Here is a 12,229-nt window from a genome sequence, read left to right as displayed (position 1 = left end):
CTCCTCCTCCTCCTCCTTCTTCTTCTTCTTCTCTCTCTCTCTCTCTTTCTTTCTTCATATTAAAGCTGTTGCTACAGCAATCACTTCATATAATTAGATGCCCCAATTTTGGAAGGAAAAAGAATAATTGTTCAGGAACATTATGATTTATTAAACTAAAAGAACCATTATTTCCCTCATGCTCTTGATGTTGTCTGCCTATAGTATGTAGGTGGTAGCTAAAAATACCCTATTAATCTTCTTTATAATGTATTCAGTAGCATGTTTAGTGCCTCATTACTGATGAGAATTCATTAAAAAAAAAAAAAGCAAAATCCTTTGTTTCTGACTGTTCTGCTAGGAACTCCATTTGGGTTTAAAGACATGCTATGAATCTACAAACATGAATATCTTAATAAAACTGGTTTGGTTTAAAAAAAATATAAAGACAAACAAAAAGGTTATAAAAAGAAATTTCTTCTTTTTTAGCCGAAACTCACAAAAGCTGGCTATCATACCACTGCTGACTTCTAAACATTCTGATTTGAGGAGGAGATCTGAGATTAATCAATAATTTTTCAGTGTCATGAAAGGCTTCACAGGGAAATTTTCAGTCCATCAAAGTAACTCTGAAGGCTAGATGGCTTACTTTTTAAGTGGAAAGCAGCCTTTTAGTATGGATTTATAGCTTCAACTTCATTTTCATTATATTCTTCAGCATATTTTGGTCTTCAGTCCTTTGCTCTTTCTAGTCAATAGTATTAGAGTCTACTGTGTTCACTGCTGGAACCTGGAAGTGTGGATAATGCTAGGCCTAAATGTGACTAGCTATATATTGCCCTTAGTTCTGGACCCCATGCTTTGGAAGCAACTCTGATCCTTCTGTAGCTGTTTTCCATAGGAGGTGTGGAATCTCAGGGCCCTAAGGAGATATTACCACCTGTATGGTAGCAGAATATGCTACCTCAAAATATGCCTATTTGACATAAAAATTTTGAAATGAAGGCAATTATGAAGCAGTAAATATAGGAAAAACTCTCTATTTCCTATTGAATTATATTAGTGAATTAATTGACTTTATGAGTAGGTCTACTCTATTGATTTTCCAAAGCCATATTCTTTTCATTATTGTTATTTACTACTTTTAAAAACCAGAAGCCTTATCTCAATACTTATTCCTACTCATCTTTTGTGCACTACTTGAATTTTCCAAACACATTTTTCATGGGGAAAAACATAGGCATTGGAGTCAGGCAGATTTGTCTTTAGAATATAGCTCTATCACCACTTGATGGTGATGTGGGATCAAGGAAAAGTGTAAGAAAAAATATGCCAAACTTGGAAATAACACCAAAGGGTAGCTGTATGTCATTATGGAACACGGCTTAATAGATCTACCCAATGCTTATTTAATTCACTAGCAGGCTTACATTTGTTTGATTTGTTATTGATTAGGGCTAAGACTGTATAAAATATTAACTTGTAGATTTTGGCCATATAGATGCAACGTCTGGTGGAGAATTTAACTCCAAAGGCTATAGTTTATTTTGACCTATAGGACATTCATCTATAGGACATTGTAACTTTAGCTTAAAAGAAAATTTACTTTAGCTTGCCTTTTGTGACTGGCTATGGATTCTCAGTTTCTCTAATTTTTCTATGAACCAGCTTTATCATCTTGCTGGTTTCCTCACTAAAAAGTTATATAGATCTTTGAAACACATTTATTCTATATTTTTATAATAGTCATATCTTTAAATTTGAAAACTATACTTTGACAGTAGTGAGGAGTTAAATGTTATTTCAAGAAGTTATATAATTGGTGATGCCATTATCTAAGATATCTCTAAGCATAAGGAGTCTTTCAGAAGAAGATAATAATTTTATTTTGGTATATTAGTTTCTATTAAGATGGAAATCTAGGTTTGAACACTGAAAGTAGAGGAGAAAAATTTAGAAGTTTGAAGATGAAAAGGCCTAGGGATAGTATGAAAGTATTAAGGACATAATTAAAAACTAACAAACAAATAAATAAACACACATTTAGAGAGTGGAGGAAGAAAAGCCAGCATAGGAAACTAGGAAGGAGTAGTAAAAAGCAGCCATGAGCAGTTTTAAGAAATGAATAGTCAACATGCAGAGGTGACCCAGGAGACAAGTAGGATGGTAACTGCCAAGATACAATTGAACACAGCAATTAAGAAGTCTTTGGTGACTTAATAAAAGCACTTCCAGTAGAGGGGTAAGGATGTAAGTCAGATTTGCTGTGGGTTGGGAGAAAATAAGATATTCGGAAAGGGATGCTGTAAATATAGATTGTTTCAGGAAGTTTGGCTCTAAAACCTAAATCAGATCATAATAATTCACAGCTTAAAACCTGCTGATGGATTTCCATTACACTTGAAATAAAATTTTATGACCCAACCGTAAAATTATTTTCGTTGCTACTTCATAACTGTAATGTTGCTATTGTTATGAATCGTAATGTAAATATCTGATATGCAGGATGGTCTTAGGCGACCCCTGTGAAAGGGTCGTTTGACCGCCAAAGGGGTCGCGACCCACAGGTTGAGAACCGCTGCTTTAAGAGAAACAACTGTGAGGAGCATAGCTAACACCTTCCAGCTGCCACACCTTCAAACCTGCTCACGCTAAGGTCCCACTTACCTTGGGTTGCACCCAGCCAGTGACCAAGTACAGTTTAGACACTAAAGCTTGGCTATTCCTGCCCAGGATAGGACTCCTCAACAGGGCAATTTTTATTCTGGGGATCCTCCTTGGTCTAAGATTTTCTCACAATTGCATGCATTCCACTCTGAGCTTTTCCTGCCCAGTCCTCTTTCCTTCCTGCTCTCCCTTCCCAGGTATCAGAACTGGATTGCAGTTTGAATACTCTCCTGCCTTCTGTTTGCCCAAGGTCTCAGCCCTGGGATGTACTTCTTTGCCCAGCCTGAAGGTCTGGGACCCGGATGTAGGTCAGAGTCCCGGCTGGAGGTATGGACCCGGGATAGAGGTCTGGGTACATGATACAGGACTGGATTCTGGCTTCGAGGTCTGAGCTGCGGGAATGACTTCTGGTGACTTGCTGAAAGTCTGGGACTTTGAAGTTTGTCAGAAACCCGGATGGAGGTCCTGGCCACTGATACAGTCCTGGATTTTGGGTTTGAGGTCTGTGCTCCAGGATGGACTTCTGGTGCAAGGCTGAAGGTCTGGGACCCGGATGTAGGTGTGAACAACTGATGGGGGAATGGGCCCCTGTTGGAGGTTTGGGCACCTGATAAAGGACTGAATTATGGGTCCACGGTCTGGACCCCGCAATGGATATCTGGTCCTTGGCATGAATGTCTGGGACACGAATGTTGGTCAGAACACCGGATGGATGTCCGGGCCCCTGATACAGGACTCGATTCTGGGTTCCATGTCTGAGCCTCAGGATGTACTTCTTGGCACGGTCTGAATGTCTGGGACCCGGATGTAGGCCTGAGCACCTGATGGAGGTGTGGGTTCCAGACAGAGGTCTGGGTACCTGTTTAAGGACTGGATTCTGGGTTCGAGGTCTCAGCCCTGGGATGTACTTCTTGGCCCGGGCTGAAAGTCTGGCACCGGATGTAGGTCAGAGCCCCGGATGGAGGAATGGGCTCCAGATAGAGGTCTGGGCAACCGATACAGTTCTGGATTCTGTGTTCGAGATGTGAGCTGCAGGATGGACTTCTGGCGACTTGGTTTAAGTCTGGGGCCCAGAAGTTGGTCAGAGCCCAGGATGGAGGTATGGCCCCCGGATAGAGGTCTGGGTACCTGATACAGGACTGGATTCTGGCTTCGAGGTCTGAGCTGCGGGATGGACTTCTGGCGCCTTGCTGAAAATCTGGGGCCCGCAAGTTGATCAGAGCCCCGGATGGAGGTCCGGGCACCTGATACAGGACTGGATTCTGGGTTCCATGTCTGAGCCTCGGGATGTACTTCTTGGCGCGGTCTGAATGTCTGGGACCCGGATGTAGGCCTGAGGGGCTCCTGATACAGGACTGGATTCTGGGTTTGAGGATAGGGTACCCATATCGAGTTCTGGGCACTGGCTGAAGGTAGGTCCTGGATGGAGTTCTGGGCCCTGGGATGGAGGTCTGGGCCGGCGATGGAAGGCTGTGTCCTGGAGGGAGGATTGGGTCGCGGGATGGACATCTGGACCCTGGGTGGAGTCTGGGTCATAGACTGAACATCAGGGTCATAGGCTGGACCTTTGGGTTATGGAATGGAAGTCTGGGTCATGGATGGAGGGCTGGCCCATGATACAGAAGTGGATTCTGTGTTCGATATTTCGGCCCTGGAATGGAAATCTGGGCCTTTGGCATTAATGTCTGGGACCAGGATGTAGGTCTGAGCACCTGATGGAGGTATGGGCCCCGGATGGAGGTGTGGGACCCCTGATACAGGACTAGATTTTGGGTTTGAGGGCTGAGCCCTGGTATGGACTTCTGGACCAGCCTTACGGTCTGGAACCTGGTTGTTGGCCTGAGCCACTGATGGAGGAATGAGTCCCGGATGGAAGTTTAGGCACCCGATATAGGACTGGATTATGGGTTTGAAATCTGGGATCCAGAATGGACATCTGGGCCTTGGCATGAATGTCTGGGACCCGGATGTCAGAACCCCGGATGGAGGTCTGGGCCCTGGATGTAGGACTGGTTTGTGGGTTAGAGGCCTGGGCCCCCTGAATGGACATCTGGGTTTTGGCATGAATGTCTGGGACCCGGATGTAGGTCAGAGTCCTGGATGGAAGTCTGGGCACCCAATACAGGATTGGATTCTGGATTCAAGGATAGGGTCTCTGGATCGAGTTCTGGGCCCTGGCATGAAGGTCTAGGCCCCTAATGGAGGTCTGGGTCCTGGCATGCATGTCTGTGCCTTGAATGGAAGGTTGTGTCTCAGAGAGAGGGCTCGGTTGTGGGTTGGACATCTGGGCCCCAGGTGGAGGTCTGGTTCGTATGCTGGGCCCTCTGTGTCATTGAATGGAAGTCTGGACCATGGATGGAGGTCTGGGCCTCTGATACAGGACTGGATTCTGGGTTGGTCGTCTGAACTCCAGGATGGACTTCTGGGCTTGGCCTGAAAGTCTCGGACCCAGATGTAGGCTTGAGCCTATGAAGGAGGTATGGGCTCTGGTTGTAGATCTGGGCATACAATACAGGACTGGATTTTGGGTTTGGGGTTAGGGTCCCTGGATCGAGTTCTGGCCCCTGGCATGAAGGTCTAAGCTCTGGATGGAGATCTGGGCCAGGGATGGAAGGCTGAGTCCCGGATGGTGTGTTGGGTCGTGACATGGACATCTGGGTCCTGGGTGGAGGTCTGGGTCGCAGGCTGGACATCCGGGTCATAGGCTGGATCTCTTGGTCATGGAATGGAGGTCTGGGCCATGGATGGAGGGCTGGGCCCCGATAGAAGGCTGGATTCTGGGTTTGAGGCTTGGGCTCCAGAATGGATATCTGGGCTGTGTCATGAAATTCTGGGACCCGGATGTTGGTCTGGGTCCTGGGATGGAGGTCTGGACCTCACAGGGATTTCTGGGCCTTGGAAGCAGGTCTGGGACCTCAATAGATGATTGAATTCTGGGTTTGATGTCTGGGCCCAGGAATGGGCATGGGGGCCTTGTGGTGTTTTTGTTTGTTTGTTTTGTTTTGAAGTGGTTTCTTTATCTCCTAAGTCATAGGCATCTATCTGGCTGTACCATCTTTTAAGTCCTTTTTAATCTAGTCCAGTCTCTTTATTCACGCACTGACTTATTGTAGAGAATGGACAATTATCTCCTATAGAATGTGTTACTTTCTGGATTTGTGTGATTGTTTCCTTGTGGTGTCTTTTTTTTTTTTTTTTTAAGTGTTTTCTTTGTCTCCTACATTTCCTATAAAAGGCAAATTAGGTATTATTGTTTAAGTTCAAGTTACACATTCTTGGTTAAATGATGTAGGTTGTGTGCTTCATACTGAATTACATCAGCAGACAGATAATCTCTGGTAATTCCCTAACTAGCAACGCTAATTTATACCATCAGATTATACTGGTAAAGTTACATTTTCTCTCTTGGGACCAGAAAGTCATTTGTGCGGTGTTGTCTGGAAGTATGTGAAGAGACAGTTATCCATCACAAACAGAAGATCCTCTCATCATGTAACATAGTTATCTCCAGTCCCATGCTTTTGATTTGTGTGCTTGTTTACTTCGCTTACTGTAGTCTTTGCCATACAGAAATGCCTCAGTTTCATACGGTAAAATCTGTCAATCTGTACCTCTGCTTTTAAGGACGCCAGCCTTACTGTCTGGAAGGAGAGATAAACAAGTAGACACATTAAATACCAAGAGAGCTCCACAAACCTTGGCTTGGTCGTGGAGGCCTGGAAGATGGATGGGGGGCGAGGCCCCCGGCACACCATGCGTACAAGCAGCTGACAGCACTGGAACAGAGGACCAGAGCGAACAAATCCCTGCCGAGGGGGAGAGGCGACAAGGGCGGGTTGGGTCCAGCGTCCCTAATAGGCTGATAATGCAACCGCTGATTATCCAAATACATGCAACCCCCGCACCTGCCTCAGTCACTGGGCCAGTGTGGAGGTGGAAGTGAATTCCGCAGGCTCTTTCCTCAGCCGCCCTCCCCTTCGCCCTGAGCGTGGGCCCGGCCGCCCCACACTCGCCCAGAGGCCCGAGCTTCCTCCCGCGAGGGGAGGCCCGCCCCCCGCCCATAGCCACGCGAGGACGCAGACTCTGCTCCGCAAAGGATTCGGGGAAAACACTGCGGGCCAATGTACCGGCAGAGAGGTTTCTTTGATCGACGCGAAGTACGCCCAATGAGAGAAGAAGCCTGGAGACGCTTCCGCCACAGCGGCGGCACAGTCGCCATGTCAACCAATCTTAGCCCAGAAGCGGCCGTCTCGAGGGCGGTCCTCGAGGCCGCCGAGGCTGTGAGTGTCTGTTGAGCGGCTGGTGGGAGTCGTGCTACCTTGAGTAGGGGTTAAAGTCGTTCTTGAGAGGAACGTCTGTGTCCGGAGAGAAAATGAGTTTAGCTCTGAGGTCGGTAACGAGGCGGCGGCGATGCTCTCCACACCCCGGCAGCGGGCCCCAGGGCGGGTGTGGACGGGAGGCCGTTGGGGGCCGAGGCGAGGAAGGGATGCTTTTGGGTCGAGGAAAAGGAACCTCGGCCCACCCTCCGGGCCGGACCCCTCGCCCCGGGGGCCCCCGGGGGCCGCAGGTGCCGCGCCCCGTGCATTTGTGCGGAGGTAGTCATACCTGTCCACGCGTGGGGCTTGGAGCCGCCGAAAGGATGGGCCGTATTCTTTGCACGGAGGCGGCGAAGTCGCGCGAGGTTTCTCCCGCGTTGTTTCCGCGGGAAAGCGGGCCGTGGAGCATCCCTGGATTCAGTTCCTCCTTCCCGGTTTCCGGCCCCGACCGGCGCCGCGCTGCTCATGACGTAGCTACTGTAAATTTTGGAAATAACACGAAACTCCCCCTTGCCGCGCACCTGGGGGCCTGCTGGTCCGTATGCCTGGAGACCCGCATCACCTAAATTTCTCGAGTTTCTTGACCCCACATTGAGTTGGACCTCTAATCCTCGGTTGCCCTGTCCCCCAGCCTCATCTGGATGTTACTTTAAAAATAACGATGTAGTCACCCCACTTTGGAAGGGGTGCTGCCCCCTCCCCCAGCCTCATCTAGATATGCTACTTTTAAAAATAACGATGTAGTCACCCCACTTTGGAAGAGGTGCTGTGTTCTGCTCACGGGTAATGTGGTGCCTTGGATAGGGTCCGTTGGGTCGGTTCTGGGCCGGGCCATTGGGAGCCCTGGGAAGGGAAGGACTGACCGCGGGATGGACAGGCTTCGGCGAAGCCTCTGGTGAACGCACGGTGGCAGCTTTACCCGGTCACTTCTAGCGTCTCTTACCCCCCCCCCCCCCCGGCTTTTTTGGGGGTAGATTTTTAGAGGACAAAACTTCAAATGCAAATAGATAGCCTATTGTAGTAAAATCAACTGGGTTTTACATTTTAAGGTTTTATACAATTTTCTGTTCCAACACTTATACAAGTGTGAAGTCCCATTTGGAACATTTGGGTCAACATCTCTTAAGGAAGACATTTCTAGCCTTTAAAATAAATTTCTTTAAAAAATTTTTCCCCCCAGAGTTTGTGAGAAATTAAATGTAAATTTAAATGTTGACATTTATAAGACCATTGACTTCACATTATATAGAATTGGCACAAATAGATACTTTTTAGGCGTTTGATAATCGTGATCTGTTTGGACTCAGTATTTTGGCTGATTTGTTAATACCAACCAAAGAAATTATGAAGTGCCACCCTGTTGGAAATACGTAATCTGAAAACATTTCTAATCTACAATGCGAACGTTCTTTGTAAGTTAATTGAAAAATTAGGTCTTTTTGGTAGTAATTTTGATATCTTATTTATAAAACACTGTCAAAAGTAAATCAGATACATAGTGACAGTCAATTACAAATTTAATTTTCTTTTAAAAAATGTTTTGTAGATTGATGTGAATAATAAGTATGGATGCTGTGTTTTTTGTTGGGGTTTCTGACATGAAGTAATGTTTTTTATTCACAGTTCTTACTTCCACAGTAATATTAGTGGGAATAAATACAAAGCTAGGTCCTCATTTTTTTTTTTTTTTAAACTGTAACATTTCTCAGTTTTGGGAAGTGCAAATTTATAGCAGCTTCAACTCTGCAATAAGTAGGGCTTTTACTCATATAAGGAAAATTTTTTTCTCGAAATATATCCTTTTAAGAAATTTAGAAAGTTATTCACTGGCTAAGATTTATGGTTGCATTTTTGAAATCTTATTTTAATCATCTAGACTATTGAGGCATAGGAGAATAGGAATTAAGTGGACTAAATAGACTGTTTTCATTTTATAGAAGTGAACTTGTAGACAAAACAAAGAGGAAAAAAAGAAGAGAACTCAGTGAAGAACAGAAACAAGAAATTAAAGATGCTTTTGAACTATTTGACACGGACAAAGATGAAGCAATAGATTATCATGAATTAAAGGTAATGATAGACTTTAAAACATAGTATATTTTTTCTGTTAAAATGATTTGCATTTTTGACAGTTGGCTAAAAATACATTTCTAAATTAGTATTTTAACTAAACTAGTTTTAGAAATATGAAACTATTTTAAACACTTCAGTTAAGTGCTACAATAAAATTGAATAGTACTAACATCTCTTTAGAAACTCCTTTTCACATGAATAGTATTTTAAATGTAAAAATACATTCCTATGGAGGGGCTTATTTTTTATTTACATAATTAAAATTTTTCGAACTACAGGATTTAAACAGTTCTTACTATATTTTTTGACCACTCATTCTTTTTTCAATTGGGGGGATGTTGTTTGTCTTTTAATTTGAGTATGTTCATAAACACAGTCTCAATTTCTCTGGTGCAAACAACATAATTGATGTGTGATATTGACACACTAATGGGGGAAAATGTCAACATTAAGACCTGGAATCTATACTAATAATAGAGGAATGTGCAAGTTGTCCAGGATGCTGTCACAGTAACAATAACAACCAAACAGCAGGCTGCGTGGGGCAACCAAGCCAGCAGGGGTGGTCGGGGGGGGGCATTTGGGGGTAACCAGGTTGGGGGGGGAAGGTGGGGAGGGGAGAGGTGCACACGACCAGGCCAGTAGGGGTGGCAGTTAGGGGTGATCAGGCAGGTGAGCAGTTAGGAGTCAGCGGTCCCAGATTGTGAGAGGAATGTCCGAGTGCCGATTTAGGGCTTAAACCGGCAGTCGGACATCCCCTGAGGGGTCCCTGATTGGAGAGGGTGCAGGCTGGGCTGAGGGAACCCCCCGCCCCATGCATGAATTTTGTGCATCATGCCTCTAGTTATTTATAATGATACAAGGGGAGATTGGTGTTAGGATAGTATGGGTCTGACGCTCAACACAATGAGAAAGGTGGCTTTTTTGCAGCTCTTTGGCTCTCTTTTCCACACTTATCTCTTGTTGCTGTTGTTTGTTTTTGTTACCTAGCTTTTATCTGTTTTTCCTTTATAATGTCTCTTTCATTTGTTGCCATTGTTATTATCTTGGTTGGAGAATCTTATTTCATATCTGGAATTTTCTAAGTGGTTTCTTCATTTCTAGTTTACCCTGTACATTCATCTTTTTCAAATCCTTTCCCCATATTGTTCAATGCTTATGAACCTTTGCTGGCTCCTTATTATACACTGCATAAACTTCAGATTCCTTTGATTTTTACTGAATGTTCTCCACACTTTTACTACCACCTACGTTTCTCATTTGCTAACTCCTTTTTCTACCTGAGCACTTCCCATTCAGATAAGGTAAGCTGCTCTGTTCACTGTTCTTAAGCTTATTCTTTATTTTGGTGTCTTTTTTTTTTTAAATTCTTCATTAGTTAAGGTATTACAAATGTGTCCTCATCCCCCCCATTAACCCCCATCCTCCCTCCCACCTCCCCCCCCCCCCCCAACTCATGTTCTCATCCCCCTGTTGTCCATGTCCATTGGTTTGGCTTATATTCGTGTATACAAGTCCTTGGTTGATCTCTTCCCCTTACCCCCGCCCTCCCCTACTTCCCCTCTGGGGAGTGATAGTCTGATCGCTGTTTCTCAGTCTTTGGGTCTGTCCCTTTTCATCAGTCTATGATGTTCTCTATATTCCACAAATGAGTGAGATCATGTGGTATTTATCTTTCTCTGACTGGCTTATTTCACTTAGCATAATGCTCTTCAGTTTCATCCATGCTGTTGCAAAAGGCAAGAGTTCCTTCTTTTTTACCGCAGCATAGTATTCCATTGTGTAGATGTACCACAGTTTTTTGATCCACTCAACTGCTGATGGGCACTTAGGCTGTTTTTAAATCTTAGCTATGGTGAATTGTGCTGCTATGAACATAGGGGTGCATATATCCTTTCTGATTGGTGTTTCTGGCTTCTTGGGATATATTCCTAGAAGTGGGATCACTGGGTCAAATGGGAGTTCCATTTTTAGTTTTTTGAGGAAGCTCCATACTGTTCTCCACAGTGGCTGCACCAGTCTGCATTCCCACCAGCAGTGCAGAAGGGTTCCTTTTTCTCTACATCCTCTCCAACACTTGTTGTTTGTTGATTTGTTGATGATAGCCATTCTGACAGGTGTGAGATGATACCGCATTGTCGTTTTGATTTTCATCTCTCGTATAATTAGTGACTTTGAGCATGTTTTCATATGTCTTTCGGCCTTCTGTATGTCCTCTTTCGAAAAGTGTCTGTCTAGGTCCGTTGCCCATTTTTTGATTGGATTGTTTATCTTTCTATTGTTAAGTTGCACTGGGTTTAATAATCAAACCCAAAGATTTAAGGGGAAGAGAAAAAACAAGAGCCTGAGAAGTTGCGTGAATTCGCAACCCTCCACCTTCCAGCTCTGTGCGCAGTCTCTTCCGCGTGTCCTCTCTCCCCTGGCACTAAGCAGCCGGCACACTGGCAAAATCCGAGGCTGCTTTTTTCCATCCAGTCCAGCTATGGGCTTATTTTTAGCGTTCCCTTCTGCCAGCAGCTCTGTGGGAGCCCTTCCACACTCGCGGATCTCGCTGGCCCCAACGGCCGCAGACTTTGTGGGGTGCAGATTTCCCCGTGCGCGTTCCTTTCTCCAACCTGAATTGCAAACCGCACCTTTAGGGGAAATCTGACCTTTCTGTGAGGAGAAGCAGGGTTCCTCTAAGTCCACGTAGCTGCGCTGCTTGAGATCCGTTGTTTCTGGGTTAGTAGCCGATCTCTGGATGCCGTGTCTTTGGATGTATACGCTTCCAATAACAGCCACTCAAGATAGCGCGGTCTCCGCGGCTGAGCCGGCGCTCCGGGAGAGATTCCGGGAGAGTCTCCAACCGTCCCCTTTCTCCGGGAGTTCTCTGTCTTTCCCGGCTGCAAACTGTCTCCCAGCTGAATATCTTCTGCTTATTCGGGCTGTATGTTACCTGTTTCAGCTGCTCACCCTTATCTGCTCCGGGACAAGGCACATGACACGTCCGTCTATACCTCCGCCATTTTCTTCCTAGTTCTATTTTGGTGTCTTAATACCAGTAATCCTTTTCTAGATATCCTTCTGTTTCACTAATCCATATATCAAGGAACAACTTGAATCCAAGTTTTTTTTGTGTTTTTTTTAAAATATATTTTATTGATTTCTTACAGAGAGGAAGGGAGAGGGATAGAGAGTCAGAAACATCGATGAGA

The 12,229-nt window shown here is 45.1% G+C and overlaps 1 protein-coding gene and 1 long non-coding RNA gene across 3 annotated transcripts in view; one reads left to right on the top strand and one right to left on the bottom strand.

Annotated features, from left to right (window-relative positions):
* Positions 1-5,813: 5,813 nt before the first annotated feature.
* LOC118656270 lies at positions 5,814-6,908 on the bottom strand. Its single transcript, XR_004967564.1, has 2 exons — positions 6,774-6,908; positions 5,814-6,452 (listed from the first exon to the last, which is right to left on the bottom strand). It is a non-coding gene; the product is annotated as an uncharacterized LOC118656270 (long non-coding RNA).
* CETN3 (centrin 3) overlaps positions 6,875-12,229 on the top strand; it is a 28,683-nt gene continuing 23,328 nt past the window's right edge. For both annotated transcript variants that reach the window (XR_004967563.1, XM_036309359.1), the window contains exons 1-2: positions 6,875-7,035; positions 8,900-9,032. Coding sequence is in view for 1 of the 2 variants with exons in the window: in XM_036309359.1 (XP_036165252.1) it covers positions 7,019-7,035; positions 8,900-9,032 (150 nt within the window). In the remaining variant the exon portion in view is untranslated. The remainder of the gene's footprint in view (positions 7,036-8,899; positions 9,033-12,229) is intronic.

Source organism: Myotis myotis, unplaced genomic scaffold (assembly GCF_014108235.1).
Source record: "Myotis myotis isolate mMyoMyo1 unplaced genomic scaffold, mMyoMyo1.p scaffold_m19_p_5, whole genome shotgun sequence".
NCBI lineage: Eukaryota > Metazoa > Chordata > Mammalia > Chiroptera > Vespertilionidae > Myotis > Myotis myotis.
The sequence above is the reverse complement of the archived record's forward strand: the minus strand, read 5'-3'. Positions and strand labels throughout refer to the sequence as shown.